Raw genomic sequence first — 16,888 nt, forward strand, 5'->3', positions numbered from 1 at the left:
CTGAGATGGGAAGTCTCCTCCTCACAACAGCTGTAGGGCTGCACGTCTCAGAGTGGGAGCGCAGTGCTGGCCCTGTAAAACACACGCAGCGACAAACCCAGAGCAGGACAGCCAGTGGAAGAGCAGAGAGGCGGGGCTGTACCAGAGAAAGAAGGGAGATTAGATTTAACAGCAAAAGGGTTTCAAATCCCTCCTGAAAGAAAACGAGGTGGGAGGTTAAACTGATCGGGTTAGCTGGTGATCTGCATGCTTCTGGAATGAATCTGGATAAATAAATATCATGAAAAATAAGAACTGACAGCAATACTGCATTCCACGACGGGTATGCCATCCCATGACCCTCTGAGTCTATGCAACATTGTCAGTGTAAGTGGTGGCTCTTCTTAATGAGAGACACACAGACACAGCGTGGCAATGCCAAGGCACACAATGTACTGCTGTGTTCTTTCAATTTATAAAATGACCAGCTTGTCTTTCCACGGTAATGCAGATTCTTAACGAGTGGAGCCCAGGCTGACGTACAGACTACCTCCTCCTGGTCAGGGGAATGGATTTCAAATAAGTGGCTAGCACAGCACCGTCCCTCTCATTCATTCTACTGCCACACCTACAGCTTTCCATCAACCCTGAACCCTGCCTGAACTTGCATCACAGACGCAGAAAAGAAATCCCTGCCCAGACGCTGTGGTGCCGGCTCAGTGGCACAGCTTGGCTTCAGAAGCGTCCAGGTGCTGATACTTCCTCAAGAGCCAAAGAAATGCTCCCCTCTAGGTGTGGCAGCTTGCTAGAGATGAATAAAAACACGACAGAATTGAGCCATCTGCGTTTTCCAGATCTTGCAGTCTCTGGTATTTCATTATACCTTCCACTGGGACCGGTCTAAACTGAAAGCACTCCCAACTCTCCACACTAACTGCTCCTTCAAGCAACTAAACTGATTCTGGCTACTTTCATACGCCTACAAATTTTCATTTCATTTCATTCGTTCTCTGCCCTCGATTCCAAACAGGAATGAAAAGGACAATAAATCATGTTCTCATATTGGCTGCAAGTTGTTAGGAAGGAGGTTCGTGCATCAATTACAGGGTAGGGAGGATTCTTTTAATGCACATAAATAAAATTAATGCATTTGAAACCTTCACTTCTGTTTACTGTAAAGAGGCATTCACTTTCAAATTACATTTTCATTTTTCCAGCCCAGCTCTCTTCACTAGTTTATCCTGGCTGCCGGGATGGGATTCTTCATTTACTTCACTAGTATTCCAGATGGCTTTGCTGTACACTTCCTGGCAACCAGTCACACCAAACATCTCTGACAAAGAGGTGGGGGAGGTGAGAAAAAAAAAAAATAGAATGGAAAACATGTCCTCTTCTTTCAGCTACTCTGTGCAAATCCAGAACTTCTTAAACTTCCTAGAAACTGGGAGGCTCTTGCTCCCGCAGGCTCTGCTCCCAGTAAAGCATGCTATTGGCTCGGGGGCTGGGCTCGCAAGCACGCCTCAGGCTTCCGACGGCTTTCTGGCGTCGGCCTTTTCCTCGAGAGCCAGACTTCCAAAAAAAAGAGGAGGAGTCTAGAACAAAGGACATTTCCCTTGCTTTTAAAATTTTTGACTGATTTTCCCCAGTATGACTTATTTAAAAACTTTTAAAATACTTTTAAAAAACACTTTTAAACTGTACTGTGTTTTGCTAGACCTTATACATCTACCACAAACGATTCAATGTGGCAGATTTTTACAAACAGTTTCGGAGCAGTCAGGTGCATGTAGCCTTCTGTAAATACAGTTTGGAAAAGGCCTCTCAGAAAACTGGAAGGCATTAAGCACCATTGATCTGTTCCTGTAACACATTTTCACAGCGTGGGGGATGGGAGACATTCATTCACTGCCGCTAGCGGGGCTGAGGATAATGCAATGCACATGTCGTACACGGGTTGTCACTATGCTTCAGTGCTAGGAACCACAGACACCCCTTTCCAGACACGGCTTCTCTCTGCATGCAAATCACATTCTTTTTTGTTTTTTTTCTGATTCCTGATCGGGACATCCTGAAAACAAAACAAAACCCTGAAGCGTGGTAGAGCCGGGACAGGGCACCACAGGGACTCTGGATTGCTATATTGACTCTCCAGTGATCTCTGGATTGCTGTATTGACTCTCCAGTGATGCAAACCCTCTGGTTCAGAGATGAGGTAACTTCAGCATGCTAAGCATTCACAGATCTCAACTGAGAGAAGCCATGAGATACCCAGCAGCTGTTTGAAGAGCAAGCATGAGCATCCAGGATCAAGCTCCACGTGTGTAGTAAAGTATAATACATGTGTACACATCACTATCAACATGTGTACATTTATCGTACCGGGGCACAAAGATGGAGTTGTGCAGGAAGTTCTCGAAGACTTTGCGGTAGGAGGCATCCTCAGCCTCTGCCTTGATCTCGGCCTCGGTCTTGGGACAGGGGCAGCATGGGCCCTTTTCCCCCACTCCCGGCTCCGTCTTCGCCGGGTTCGTGTCCTCGTCGGGGTCGATGGCCCCCGTCGCAGGAATCCGGATGGGGATCTTCAGTTCTGGGAAAACAATTGCAAACGGTGAGCATTCCTTACCAGCCTCCTCCCTGCGCTGCAGCCCCAGTCCAGTACCTGCAGGGCTGAGCCGAGCCCCCCCGCCACGGGCTTAACGTGGAACTATTTACTGATGGATTAAGAGTTCTTATACTGAACACAATCTTGGACTGTCCACTGCTCTTGCGTGGACGAACTAGTTACTTTATTCAAGGATGAGAAGAAGCATTAAAAAAACAACAATAATAATAATTATGCATGCATCACTGGTTCCCAGCATCTCTAAGAGAAATCATAATGCAGCTGGACTTCACAGCATCATCCTGCTCCCTGTTTATTCATGCAGAGCCTGCAGCTCAGAGGAGGCTCTCCTGTCGGCGCTTCAAGGCAGTGCTCCAGCACAAAAAGCAGTCCCAGCGGCTCACCTTTGGAGCAGTAGTTGTGCAGGTACAGCTCCTTGTCCTCGGGCTGCTGCTGCCAGCGGAGTAGGTAGTAGGTGAAGTTTCCGTTGGGGTGGGTGGGGGTCGACCACTTCACCAGGAGCTTCGATGAAGAGTTGGAATATGAGCGCACATCTGCTGGGACCGAAGGCACTGCAGTGCAAAACAGAAAGAGGAAGTTACACACTGCTTAATAAACACGTGCAGCGCAATGCTATTTGAGCATCGAAAAAGGAGTGAACATCGACCGCTGTCCGCAAGCAAAATAAGGATAAAAACTTAAACAAACGCACCATGGATACAAACGTGAGCAGTAATGTGTGGTGCTGTGAAACAGTGCGAGCAGGCCTTGTGAAAACGGGTGCAGCATTACCGGAGGGGCTGGTGCGGATGTAGACCACCTCGCTCTTGGCTCCGTGGACGTGCCCTTCCTCCGTGGTGGTCAGGGTGATGGCCTTGACGAAGATGGCGTACTGGGTCCAGGGCTTGAGGCCGGCCAGCAGGATGCCAGGGTCCTTGTCCTTTTCCTGGGGCAGATCCACGTCCACCATGTTCCAGCTGTTGGAGCCGCAGCCGTCCTGCCCGTCGTACTCCTTGATGTTCTGGACCGGCCTGTGCAGCGAGGGAGAGGAGCGGTGAGGCGAGGGCTTGCAAAGCAAGTTACACACGACTCAGGCACTTACACTGGCAACGCTACAGTGGGGAGCCAATGAGATTTCAAACTGCTCGTGGAATGGCATTCTGGGGCAAATGGAGCCACAACCATGCCACTCTATACAGGGCTGCCAAATTGGAATTGGAGCGCTGGGTTAAAACCAGTTTCAAAAGAACCTCTTGTAATAGAGACCCCATTCATACGGTATATATAAATAATAAAAAGTTAATAAAAAAGTAAAAAAAACATAAGTTAAGTAAAAAAAGTGTAAAAAAAAAAGTAAAGAAAAGGTAAAAATAAGTAAATAAAGTAAAAAAATAAAAATTGAAGTAATTAAACAAAACTCCACTTTTTTATTTTTTTCAAGGCTGTCTAGGTTCACCAAGTACTGCATGCATCTCTCTGCTTTCTTTTCTTCATTCAGCTTCAATGCTGCAGATCTGACCCCGACGCCCTCTCTGTGTATAGTGCAGGTACTCACGCCTCCTTGTAGTAAACTATGAAGCTGATGAGGTCTCTGTAGTCTGGGGGGCGGTACCTCTCCCAGGTCAGCTTGATCTTGTTCTTCATGGTGCTGTTGGACTTGAACTTGAGGATGTAGCTCCCACCTGCAACACAGAGTAAGGGGGTTTTGTTTTCAATCTGATCTCTTTGTATACATGCCCTAAGGCAGTGTTAGTAACGCAATATGTATTTTGAGATCGAAATCATCAGGTGACTATTATTATCCAGTTATGTTCCGTGCAACAAACCCTATCTATCTGTGAAGACACTGAGAAGAGTTGAAATTACCGCGAGGGTTAAACAGCAAAGACTAAAATACACAAGCGGTCTTTCTCCCCCCTGTACTATAGAGTCCTGTGTTTGCAGCTCTCCGTGTCGTCTGTGCGCATACATGTAATGTCTTGGTATCTCTTTCCTGCTGTAGGTTCTTTCACAGCTAGCCTCCTCTGTGGCACCAAGTGAACTGAAACAAGCAAACTCCATCTACCCCGTGCAGAAGCAGCTGGTCACAAGTAAGAGATTTGCTGATATTTCTATATAGCTCGTGTACGTTCTATATCGCGCTGCTTATAACCCAGCCCCCCTTCTCTCCACTCACAGGAGGCTCTCTCTCCATTGTTTCGGGGGTTCAGGTCCCCCTTGCCTTGCCGCCCCCTGGTCCCCGACGCTTCCTCCATCTTGTAGATCTCGGACAGGCACAGCTTGGGGTTGAAGGCGAAGTACATCTTCCCTTCTCTGATGGTCAGGTTGTGCCGGCCCCAGTCCCACAGCTGCTGCAGGTTCTGGTTATCCAGCACGTAGAAGGAGTAGTTCCTGCAGGCAAATGACAAACCTGAGCGTTAGAGACAGGACTGGACTGGTCAAGGGGGTGCGCAGAGGGGACCCCCATCAACACAGCATTGAATCCCAGCGGCAATGCCACCAGGAGAAGCCGATGCAGTGCAATCTGGGCCACGCTCTGTGTCATCTCTGGCTTCGTGTTTTTGCTGTGAGTGTTTTACACGGTATTGTTATCCTGAGGTTTGGTTTCTACAGCTTGCTTTCCATTATGACAGCAGCATGGTTTCAGATATTAGGGCAGTTTGGACTAGAGAGAGGGAGTCGACAGTATTTATTCAAGCAGTGGATTTGCTGCGTTCTTTAGCATATTCTTCAACATAATTTACAGAAACATGGAAGATCACCAACAGAATGTGCAAATCAACATGAATATGTAGTACTGGACATACAGCAAAACTGAGCTGGGCAACATGAAGGAGGAAAGCAACATGAAAACAGCAGAGAAATAATGTGTGTGTGTATGTGTGTATATGTATATATATATGCGTGTGTGTGACTACGTACACACGTATATACCGGTATGTGTTTTTATTAACTGTTTTGCTTCTTCTCTTGGTGACAGACTAATTCTAAAATGAAGAGCATAGGGGCGGGGTGCTGGAGATAAACAACCTTATAAACGACCTGACTGCACTGCACTAGGCTTCTTTGTTTAGGTCGTAGGTGTGTGTGTGTGGAAGGGGGAGGGGGTTACAGACGAGGACACTTTCAATGGGGGTACTGTATCTAACAGGACTTTGTTCCATTGAGCCCTGTGGAATGTGAGGAATGCCAGCCCTCCTCAGACACAGCCTTCTGCCTGTAACTCTATCCTGGGAGAGAACAATCAGAGGGACACAAGCTTTCCCACGGCCCTGCGGGAATCTTGCAACATTGCCACTCTAAGTACCATATTTCTTTAACAGCGGAGGCAATAAGAACGTTATGCTGGGCTGCAGTCCATACTAGCAAGCAAGTCTGTGTCTCACTTTGACATTTCAGTGTCTGTATCTCAGAACTATTTCCATATACTCCAGGAAACCTGTGACTGAATACATAATCATGGACTTGGTTTCCAAGGAAACCTTATCATCGTCAATAAAAAGAAAGGAGAATGACAGGCTCCATCTCCTGAACGCAAGAAACAAAAGAAAGAAGAAAACAGATGAACAGATGAAGGATGAGCCTCCTCATCTCTCCCTTCAGAGCTTTAAACACACACGTTCCCTCCCCAGTCCTGACAGCTCAGCAGGTCCCTCTTCAGACAGAGGGAATCTGGTGGGATGGGTTCCATTAAGCCCCCCACCCCCCACCCCCTTGTAGGGGCAGTGACTTCAAAAGAATACTAAACATCATAGAACTACACAAACTGCCAGCTGCAGAGCATACAAACAAAGCAAAAAGTTTAAACACAAAAGCATAACAGATACTGTAGCACTACAAAGAAACTTAGCAGCAAGTTAACATTTTGACAGCAAGCATCTTTCTAAAGGAAAACATTGAGCCCCCCCCAAAGACCTACCCTTCCAGCCGCTGCTCCCCATTGATGTACCGCAGGCTCTTCAGAAAGGACAGCGAGGTCAGTCCGTGAGAGTGGCGGATTTTCACGAAGCCTGTCACCGTCTCGATCAGCCCCATGAAGCTCTCCAGCTCCGAAGCAATGTTATCTGGGAGAGACACGAGAGAAGAGGGCTGTGTAAATCAAAACTGCAAATCAGCAATCAGTCAAAGACACATTCTCACTGCCGTTTCCCCATTGTCCTAACTCTTACTGGGCTAAAAAAACTGCTCTGGAAAATCACTGAGGGTTTCTAACTAGGGGAAAAATATTATTATTATAATAGTTTCCTGCTTGGTTTAGCAACAGTGACACCTGGTGCCAGACATTCTATCACATGAAGTGAACTTGGACTGCCACAGTGTGTCACTGTTGTCCTCTATGGAAGCAGACGATCCTGCAGGGCCTCCCGTTAGAGAATGCCTCTCCTCAGTACTCACTGCCACGGCGGATGTTGATAACCAGGTTCCCCCCGATGACAGTGCAGCCCTTGAGGGACTGGGCCGTGTCCACGGAGTCGATGATGCTGGAGTCGCAGATCTTGTGGCAGGGCCCGTCACAGGGGCTGCAGAACATGCTGTGGGAAAGACGGGAGACAGGAGGGAGCCGTCAAGGACGCAGTCAGTGCCAGACAGTCTGAAGACCTTGAGAAGAAAACGCTGGCGGACCCTGCCACTGCCAGGCAGAGCACTCTGTCCACGACCCCCAAAATAAAACAACATCCTCTTTCACCAGACAATGGAAGCACCTAGTGTAAACAGACCGATTCGTAATGTCTGTTTTTATGTAGGCGTTTAATGCTACAAGGCGACCGTTGAAAGTAAGAAACCGTGGGCTCTAAACATTATCTACAAATACCGTGTCTGAACTCTACATTTCTCACACCACATGCGCCGCAGAAAAAAACGTAACGCTAGAAAGGGGTTTTAAATTGTTATGTTTTACTTTACACCTGGAGTGCAACTTTTCCTGTACAATACACATCGATTGAACTTCAATCTCATGCTACTGTTCAGTACAAAGAATCTCAAACAGGGTTTTTATCATCTGGAAATGAAGTCACAAAATACGATCTTAAATGGTTCATAAGGCACTGGCAGCTGAGGTAGCGCTGCTACAATGAAGCAGCACTTTCAATACCGGTAGATCCCACTGTGAAAGGATAATTGACAATGGTGTGAGATTATATATTCAAGAAGCCTCCTGTTTAAACTCCTAATGAAAAGAACAGGAAGCCCCTTTATTGCAGTTATTGAAGTGCATTATTTGAGCTTTTGTGTGGAGGAGAAAGTGAGGAGATGCAAGAGGACACCAAGAGAAGCAACTATTGAAACGATCTTCACTTATTTTTACATAGATCACGTTATGAATATGTTGCAATGTTGGGTCACCCCAGCTATTGGCAAAATTCCAAAGAGTTTACTGACAACAGAGTGGCAATTCACCTGTTACTTTCTAAACAAACTATAAGGTTAAACTTACAAGTGCACTGCCCTTTCAGCTAGTGCTTTCATCAGCGTACTGACTGAAAGCGTGAGTCGATACATTTGTCTGCTTGATTCAGTTTGTAAGTTCTACCTTAAAATAGAGCAGACTGCCCCCAGCCCCTCTCCCCTGGCCCCTCACCTCTGACTCTCGTTGCGCATCAGCCCAGAGGGACACTCCTGCACGCACTCCCCGTTGTGGATGACGAACTTCTCGAATTCGCTGGGGTCAGCGCCGGGCACCTTGGCGCAGAACTCCTTGCTGACACAACGCCAGCCCTCGAACTTGTACGTGTCAGGGGGGCAGTTGGGCACGCAGCGGCCCTCGTGGTAGTAGTGGAGGCAAGCCATGCACGCCGTGTCGTTGCCTGGCACCGTGCAGCTCCCCAGGCACTCCGGGTGACAGCACTTGGAGTCCATGCATGCCCGCTTCTCACACTCCTCCGGGCAAACTGCCAAGACAGGAGAGAACTGGGATGAGAACCTCACACGTCTCCTTGAGACCCCACAGATACTCACCAGAAAAAAAGGAAAACTTGCAACACAATAACAAACCATGAAAGTTATTCAATGTTGTCAAGAACTGCAGTCAAAATCATTACCAAACAATGATTGCATTCAGGTCTTTGGTGGCTCAATAAAGTAGCTGTCTGGTTCTGTGCCTCACGATACAGTAGCTGTGGACAGTAAGCCATGGACTGATCGAATGTTTAAAAGCCAAATATACTGCACACAAATACACCAGCAAACAGCACAGCTTCATTTGGGGTTAATACTTTTATGCCTTTAACTGATGTGAGCATATGCAAACCCTCAAGTGAAGAAGCAGATGACTGCAGAGCCCAATTTGTGTTGCATTAAAAAAAACACAGTACCAGCTCTGCATCCTTCACCAGAGTGAGAAAAACACCAGTACAATATACATGTGCAGGGAAAAGTACCGATGATGTCGTCAGCAAAGCACATTGTAATGCCTGCTGGTAATCTACTGGACCCTGGCCACAGCGTCCTCAGGCATGGTGGGGCTGGATAAGGGTGTTGGGTTTGTTCTCTGGGGCTGGATAAGGGTGTTGGGTTTGTTCTCTGGGGCTGGATAAGGGTGTTGGGTTTGTTCTCTGGGGCTGGATAAGGGTGTTGGGTTTGTTCTCTGGGGCTGGATAAGGGTGTTGGGTTTGTTCTCTGGGGCTGGATAAGGGTGTTGGGTTTGTTCTCTGGGGCTGGATAAGGGTGTTGGGTTTGTTCTCTGGGGCTGGATAAGGGTGTTGGGTTTGTTCTCTGGGGCTGGATAAGGGTGTTGGGTTTGTTCTCTGGGGCTGGATAAGGGTGTTGGGTTTGTTCTCTGGGGCTGGATAAGGTTGTTGGGTTTGTTCTCTGGGGCTGGATAAGGGTGTTGGGTTTGTTCTCTGGGGCTGGATAAGGGTGTTGGGTTTGTTCTCTGGGGCTGGATAAGGGTGTTGGGTTTGTTCTCTGGGGCTGGATAAGGGTGTTGGGTTTGTTCTCTGGGGCTGGATAAGGGTGTTGGGTTTGTTCTCTGGGGCTGGATAAGGGTGTTGGGTTTGTTCTCTGGGGCTGGGAGTCTGTGGGAAGTGTGGAATGAGTTCCACGCTGTGGTGTGCTGTAAGGTCCCAGCTCAGTATCCTCAGTCAGTACTTGAGTTAGTAAATCACTGTGATGCAGCTGGCACAACCATTCACGGTTTAAATCTCTTTCAGCACTACAGCTTCGTATAGCAATGCAACACACTTAACACTCAGTGGCTCCCTAAAACAGATGAATGACACTGATCTTTTTTTTTTTTTTTTTTGCTTAACATTTCTTCCATATTAGGTATACAATCTAGCTATACCTTACAGCTTCTATGGGAGCATGTTGCTGTGTTGTCAGCAAGCTCACATGCGGCTTCACTGTGACCTCCAAGTGACTAGGATCGCTTTTCACTGGCCCTGACATCACTATCTGGAGAATTACTGAAGATTAAAGTATTATCTTTCTATCAGAGCAACAGAGAGCTGTGCTGCGTTTGAGAAGTTCAGGCTGAAATATCACTCAATTGAATAAACAATGGGACTGCGTTGCAACGTGCAGGATTTCAAAAAGGACCTGAAGAAGGAGGGGGCTGCCACCCTGCATCAACGAAGACAGACAAACAATCTCCCTGCAACTGAACCAGCCCTGTCAACTGCGCTGCTTGTATCTCATTGTGAAATATCAGTCTCGACTGGCGTTTCCCAACAATACCCACGTCCTGCTGTCATGCAATAGCAACATGCTGGAATGCCAGGACATTAGATCATTGTAACATCCAGAACTATTAAACACTCAATAAATCCAAAGACAAACAGTTTCTCAATGTCTAAAATGTGTATCAGGACAGCGAGGAACAGATTATTATTATTATTGTTATTATTATTATTATTATTATTATGTCCCACTGCGTGCTGCCAGCTCCCCCACAGCCCCGACTGAGTGTCTGCAGACAGTACTGGTGTGGCCACTCAGTCTCAGCCCTGTGTATGTCCTCATCTGAACTGCTTGGAAGCAAATTCTCAGTGAACGCACTGCGCAAATGCACTGCACTGTTGTATCCAAAGCCTCGTTCCAAGCTCCAGCCTCTCTGGCCAGTGCTGGCAGCCCAGCTCCATGGGAGAAGCTGCTGCGGAATACCTAAGGGGTGAAGGTTATCGAGCTGCTGCACAATGACAATCTGAAACCCTCCGATCAGGGTAACTCACACGCCTTCCAAATTCACAGGACTCTCCGTCTCCTAGCAACCAAGCCCTGGCACTACGCCCAGCACGCTCCGGGCAAGCCAAAGGCTGCCGGAATGAGGATGAAGATTTTTTTCGTTGGAAGAAATAATAATTACAAAACTATTTTGGAAAAAAAAAACAAAAAAACACAAACATTCTTAGTCAGACTTTTATTGTTAAATGATACTCAGATCTGACAATAAGTAGTCCTGGAGTCTGCACAGCAATCTGTATAGCTGGCACAGAGGTGCTGCTTTAATCATGAACTATTCTAACTACACAGATATTTACTTCTGAGAACCAGGTGTGTCATCCAAAACGACTCGCTCATTTATTTGTATTAGGAGACAAAGAAAGTGTTACAATCTTGGACTTGTACCCAAAGAGGTCTGCCCAGGTTAGCTGGAACAGAGCTTCTTGTGAACCAGATCTGTGCAATGTCCTCAATGCAGGGGTAGTATAAAACAACATGTCCAAAAATCAGCTGCTTGCTTGACATTCCAGAGCAACCTGCCAGCCCCTCGTCCCAGCCCCGCTCTCCATCTGAAGAGGACTGAGCATTTATGCAACGCAGTGCTATTTCCATTCTCCTCTGCTGTATGCGCTGCTACGCAAGACATTGTGGGTTTTCACAAGTCGCAGTAGGGGCTCGCCCACACAGGAGCAGCCTGGGAGCCGAGGATCCAGCCCCAAGTGTGCAGGCTGCTGGATGGATGCTAATGGGACGAGCATGGAGATGACAGCACAAGGGCTGTGCTCTTGACAGTTATTAGAGTTTCAACTACAGTACCCTCCCTCTGGTCATCATAATGAGCTGTCCATCTCTCGATCCCTAGATGTTGATCATCATCATCATTATTAATTAAAAAAATATGTACAAGAAGCACTGTGAACTGTGAATCACCTTCTGCTGAATGTCTGGGTGGGTGGGACACAAACAGCTGGTTTAAAATTAAAATCAACATTTTTTTTTTCTTTTTTTATCATCCTTTTATGGAAACACCACTAACTGCAGATACTTGAAGCCTCTGGTGAGCACACTCGTACCTTAAACACTTCGTCAGGCTCACATTTAACTCCAACACCGTGTAAGGGTTGCATGACACGCACCTTGACCTCAGCAATATAACAAGTCATTAGTTCCTGTTCTGGCTTGCTCTGTCAGACAGCTCTCTGCAAAAGGGTTGCCTCTCTATATAGAATAAGTCACAGGGAAAGGGGATATTCCTTGGAAAACATCTTCCCTAAGAATAGCAGGGTCATTCAAGTACAGGTTAAGAGAGAGGTTTACTGTTCAATGTGTCCTACTCTTTCAACGGGCTCCAATGACAACACTGTGCATCTTCAAATACAAGAACAAAAACACCAATTCATGTGAACTGGTTTTCTCCTGGGGGGGGGGGGGGTCAGGTGGGGTGCGCAAGATATTTGTGTCCAGCTCACTGGGGCTGTGGTGTTCAGAGACCACCCACACACGCACACACGTCAGAAGCTTTATAAAAGAGAACTGTAGTGACCCAACATCCATGTGGTCAAGCCAACACTTCAACAAAAAAAACCTAACAATTTATTTTCCTCTTGTAGCTGAATAAAAAAAAATACAAAAAATCTTCTGCAGTCTGACTGGACTTGAGGTTTCTAATGAGGATTTAGATGAAAAGAGCCCCTGCCCTGAGATTCAGGGGTCTGCTTCTTCAACACAAACAGCACTCTGTCTCTGTCTATCTCTCTCTGGGCTGAGCCGCTGACCAGGGAGGGCTGTTTACAAAACAGGGAATTCTGCTGCATAAAGCCAATTCAAGTTCATTTTAGGCTGCAGACAAGGACTATTAAAAAGTGTTTAAACATCTTAGTGAAAAAGACACTCAACACAGGAGTACTAACCCTTCACTGCCAGGTAACAAGTTGATTTGAACCTGTTTCTCGCACCCAATGTAGCTGCTGTGTGTTGAATTCCTGCCTGGAAAGTACCAGAACGTGTTCTGCGCTTGCATGCATAAAATGTTCTTCTGCGCTCACAAGAAATGAGCCAGACAGGCATGGCGGGGATGCTGTGTCTGAACCACGACCCAGATCCCAGCGAGAAGGCAGGCAGGGGCTGTGTGATTGCTTGCTGTTTGTGATGCTGGATTACTGGAATCATGTGACAGCCATCCTCCCCTCCCCTCCCCTCTTTCTGTCACAAACAGCTCTGACCTAATGTGGAGACGCTGAAATCTCAGAGCCTGTGTTTGACTGTTTCTCCGGTTGTAAATCACACAGCAAGTCTTAAAAAGGACAAGCCTGACTGGGCTGCAGGTGCTTCCCCACTGTATCTGAACACTTGACAAGCACAGAGACGCAAGCAATTTACTCAGGGTTTTGTGTGATTTGTTTTGTTAAAATGACTACAATAGCAGAGGCAGAAAAACAATACAGGGATGGAAATAAGACTGCATAGCAGTTCCACCCATTCCAGGTTTTACTACGAGCTTGATTAGCCACAGTGAACAGGTAGCAGATGTGTCTTATTAAATTCATAGTAAACCCAGAGATGGATCAAACTGCTATGTAGTGGGAGCCTTATTTCCATCCCTGCACAAATACTGTGCGAGTTCAGATGTCTACTACAATGGTCTCCATTCGAATGCTTGCTTTAACAGAGATGTTATCAATGCCTTGTCCCTTTCTGTCGACAGGAGCTAGAAAGAGACTGATCTCCTAGCAGAGATTTTTTTTTATTTTTGGGGCCACCCTCCCCTGAATTAGAGACACTATGAAGGAATTCAAAAGGTTTTGTTTGTACTGTGGTTTGTTTGTTTTTTGAGTTTTTTTTTTTTTTTTTTTACTTCAAAAAAATTGTCAAACCAGAAAGGTTTAAAGATGTTGTAAATACACAAAGGTTATGCAAGATAGTGGTTTGGGTGAGGCTTCTCTATTCATTCTCATCCTTGTGATCACAAACTGCCCACAGAAACCTACTATACTTGAAAGACTGTTCTTGTATGATGTTGCAATAAATACAGCACGGGTGTTAAACACTTACAGCACAGCTGTGTTTGGAACATCAAACTGCAACCACAACAAAATTAAATGAAGGATCAAACGAAAAGCTGCCCATTCTGCATGGCACTCTGCCCTGCTGTACCAGCTTCTCCACACCCTCGGGACAGCAATCTTTGTTTTGTCATTTTCACAAGGACCCTACATTCTTCACACACCACGTATCTTCCAGATCGCAGAAGAAAGTACTCGACGTGCCAACGAGACAGCGACGGTATGTGGCGGTATCTGTGATCCTGACTGCTTTGATTCCTCCAAACTTAACATGTCCTTCCTCCTAACAAGACTGCAAGAAGAACCTTCTGAAACTGTAACGAGACCAACTGGCAAACCGTTCCCTTCGAAAAAAAAGAACAAAGCCAAGACGAGTCTTCACAAATAAATCTGGAGAAGCCGAGAAACTGAGTCATTATTACTCAGGAGTTTTTGTGACTTGTTACTGCAAAGGGTGAAAGGTGGGAGTTTTCTTTGGCTGAAGAACCATCACTTTAAGAGTTAAGTGTGAGGTGCAGAGAGCACACAAGGAAATGACACTGTTCCAGGGGTACAACCTGAGAGTCGACAATCTTTACCAGCAGGAGAGACCGTCGCCTCCAACTACAACACTTCGGATATTTAGCCTTACCGGGAAGCATTCCAAAAATTATCAGAAGTATTTCCGTCTGAAATGACTGATATACTGTGCGATTCTTTTTTTATTATTTATTCGAGGGTATATTTTTGTTGCTGTGTTGTTGTTGAATTAAAGTAAACGAGTATGTGTCAAGCATGCTGTCTGTCAATTATTGACTGACTGAGCTGCACCACACATAGTAAACTGACCGACTAAAGGGTTACCAAAAGCAATCAATCAACCTGAGGGGGTACATCTTTTAGTTATATGGCACCTAAATTATGGAACAACTTGCCCATCACAATTACAGAAGCCCCTTCAGTCAATGTCTTCAAGTCTAGACTAAAAACCCATTTCTATAGCCCGGCGTTATAAGCCGATATCCTCTTGCCCCCATATTGTTCCTACTGTTTTATTTATTTTATCTAGATTAAAATCATATTTTATATAATACAGCATTTTATATATATATATATATATATATATATATATATATATATATATATATATATATATAGTTTATTCTTTTTTTTAATGTTTATTGTTGTTCAGTAATGTATTGTTTTTGCCTTTGTAAAGCGCTTTGGGGCGACTTGTTGCAAAAGACGCTATATAAAAATAAAGCTGAACTGAACTTAAACTTGTGAAGTGCTGTCGAAGAACTAAAACTGTGCCCAAGATGTTAGACCACTGACATGAGGATCTAGTCAAACGGCACATGTTCCTTAGTATAACCAGTCATTGTATAACACAACCAACTGGGCGTTTTGAACAAAAACACAAGAGCTGCCACCGGTCACAGAAAACGAACCGCAGGTGACCAAACACAGCCATCAGCACAGCGTCAGGTGTGCACACTGGAACGGTTCTGGGTTTTACTGTGTGTTACAAACAGGCAACTGAATTAGTAACACCCTTTAAAAAAAAAAAAAAAAAGTGACCCAAAGCTGAAAAATACTTTCCATTTAAAATAATAATCCGATGAACTGACTTTAGACACTGAGGCTGCTCACAGGTCCACACACCTGTGTGTTGGTAAACTGGCCTCTGAACAGGAAGGTTAATGGTAGCAACGTGACACGGCTTCACAATTCAGTGACATGGGAAAAAACAACAGTCATTTAAATCACATACTGCACAGACACAATACTACCCACAAAATATAGCCTACTGACGCATCTCACTTCAAAACAGAGTTAAAGACCTTCTTATGTTTACTGTAAACAGCAGTTCCGTGAGTTTAAAAAAGTTATATACTGAAAACAACATAAAAACCATTACCTTTTTACACAACAATTAAGTACGCGCTTACACATGTGTATGCATTACACTTATTTGTGTTTTTGGAAAAGGGCGCTCGTCTCGGTGTCTGTGACCTTACACGTACGCTCGCATCGTCAGACCGCTGCGTAGAACTTAAAATAAGCTGTATGAAAGTTGTTTCTATATAAGTTGCTGCAGTTCCCATCCAGTCCGACTGCAGGGAATTCCGCTCCGTGGATTCCAACTTGCCCCATAGCGGGCCTCTGCTATCGTTCCAAGCAAGAACAGCGCATTGTAATGCGAAGGAGAAGTGACTTCAGGTCATGCAGCAGAACCAGGTCCAGGGCAGATGGAAAGCAGTACGCGCCTAGTTCAATCACAAGCTTGCTTCACAGTCTAGATACCGTCCCTTCATCTTACACACATTATTACAAATCATTTCGCCTTGGATAGACCCGAGACAAAATGTAACCCATCTGCTGAGAACCGCATACCTAAAACGTGAATAGTAACACACATGCTATATAAATCACGCAGATTCACTGCGTTTTCACAATGTTGCGTACAGTTAAACTGTCGGCTTGTACAGCCTTTACAAATACATTTTTAAAACAATTCCAATTGTACCGATGCCGTTCTTAAAACTGGTGACAAATAAAAAATAACTATTTCACAATGAAACAAGAACCCTTTGAACTGCATGAGTGTCGCAATCCCCACATTCGTAAGGTAAGCTGACGGGGGCAGCGTTTTGAGGGTGATTTGCTGAATGCAGGTGTGTGCGCATCTGTGTGACTTGTAATTGTATTGGATGCTGAGACCCAGGGGAAAAAAACGAAGACGGGAGGTCATGATATTATAAGGCATTGTGGTGATTGAAGTTATGCGCTGATGAAGAACCTCAATCGAAATAAATAGAAAAAAATATATATACATGATAAAAATAGCCAAACCGCCAAAGATAATATTTATCCGTTAGATGCTTTTAAAACAAATTAAATTTGTCTGGAAAACCGCCAATCTGGCGGCGCTGTCACTCAACTGTCTGTGGAAATATGGGATTTTGGAAAAAGAGCAGGGAGGAAATGAAACCGGCCAATGGCAGGGACGGGGCGGGGTTCCGTGGTGATTGACACGCTATTGAGTCTCAGAGCAGAATGTGGTAAACAAGTCCTGCAGAGTGAAGAAAGCGGGGCCAGG

General features: G+C 45.5%; 1 protein-coding gene across 2 annotated transcripts in view; it reads right to left on the reverse strand.

The window, feature by feature from the left end:
• igf1ra (insulin-like growth factor 1a receptor) overlaps nt 1-16,888 on the reverse strand; it is an 81,993-nt gene that overhangs the window by 12,892 nt on the left and 52,213 nt on the right. For both annotated transcript variants that reach the window (XM_041226169.1, XM_041226170.1), the window contains exons 3-10: nt 8,163-8,472; nt 6,977-7,113; nt 6,501-6,645; nt 4,758-4,972; nt 4,137-4,263; nt 3,374-3,612; nt 2,986-3,153; nt 2,359-2,566 (exon numbers count right to left, since the gene is read on the reverse strand). In XM_041226169.1, the coding sequence (XP_041082103.1) occupies nt 2,359-2,566; nt 2,986-3,153; nt 3,374-3,612; nt 4,137-4,263; nt 4,758-4,972; nt 6,501-6,645; nt 6,977-7,113; nt 8,163-8,472 (1,549 nt within the window). The remainder of the gene's footprint in view (nt 1-2,358; nt 2,567-2,985; nt 3,154-3,373; nt 3,613-4,136; nt 4,264-4,757; nt 4,973-6,500; nt 6,646-6,976; nt 7,114-8,162; nt 8,473-16,888) is intronic.

Source organism: Polyodon spathula, chromosome 24 (genome assembly GCF_017654505.1).
Source record: "Polyodon spathula isolate WHYD16114869_AA chromosome 24, ASM1765450v1, whole genome shotgun sequence".
Lineage (NCBI taxonomy): Eukaryota > Metazoa > Chordata > Actinopteri > Acipenseriformes > Polyodontidae > Polyodon > Polyodon spathula.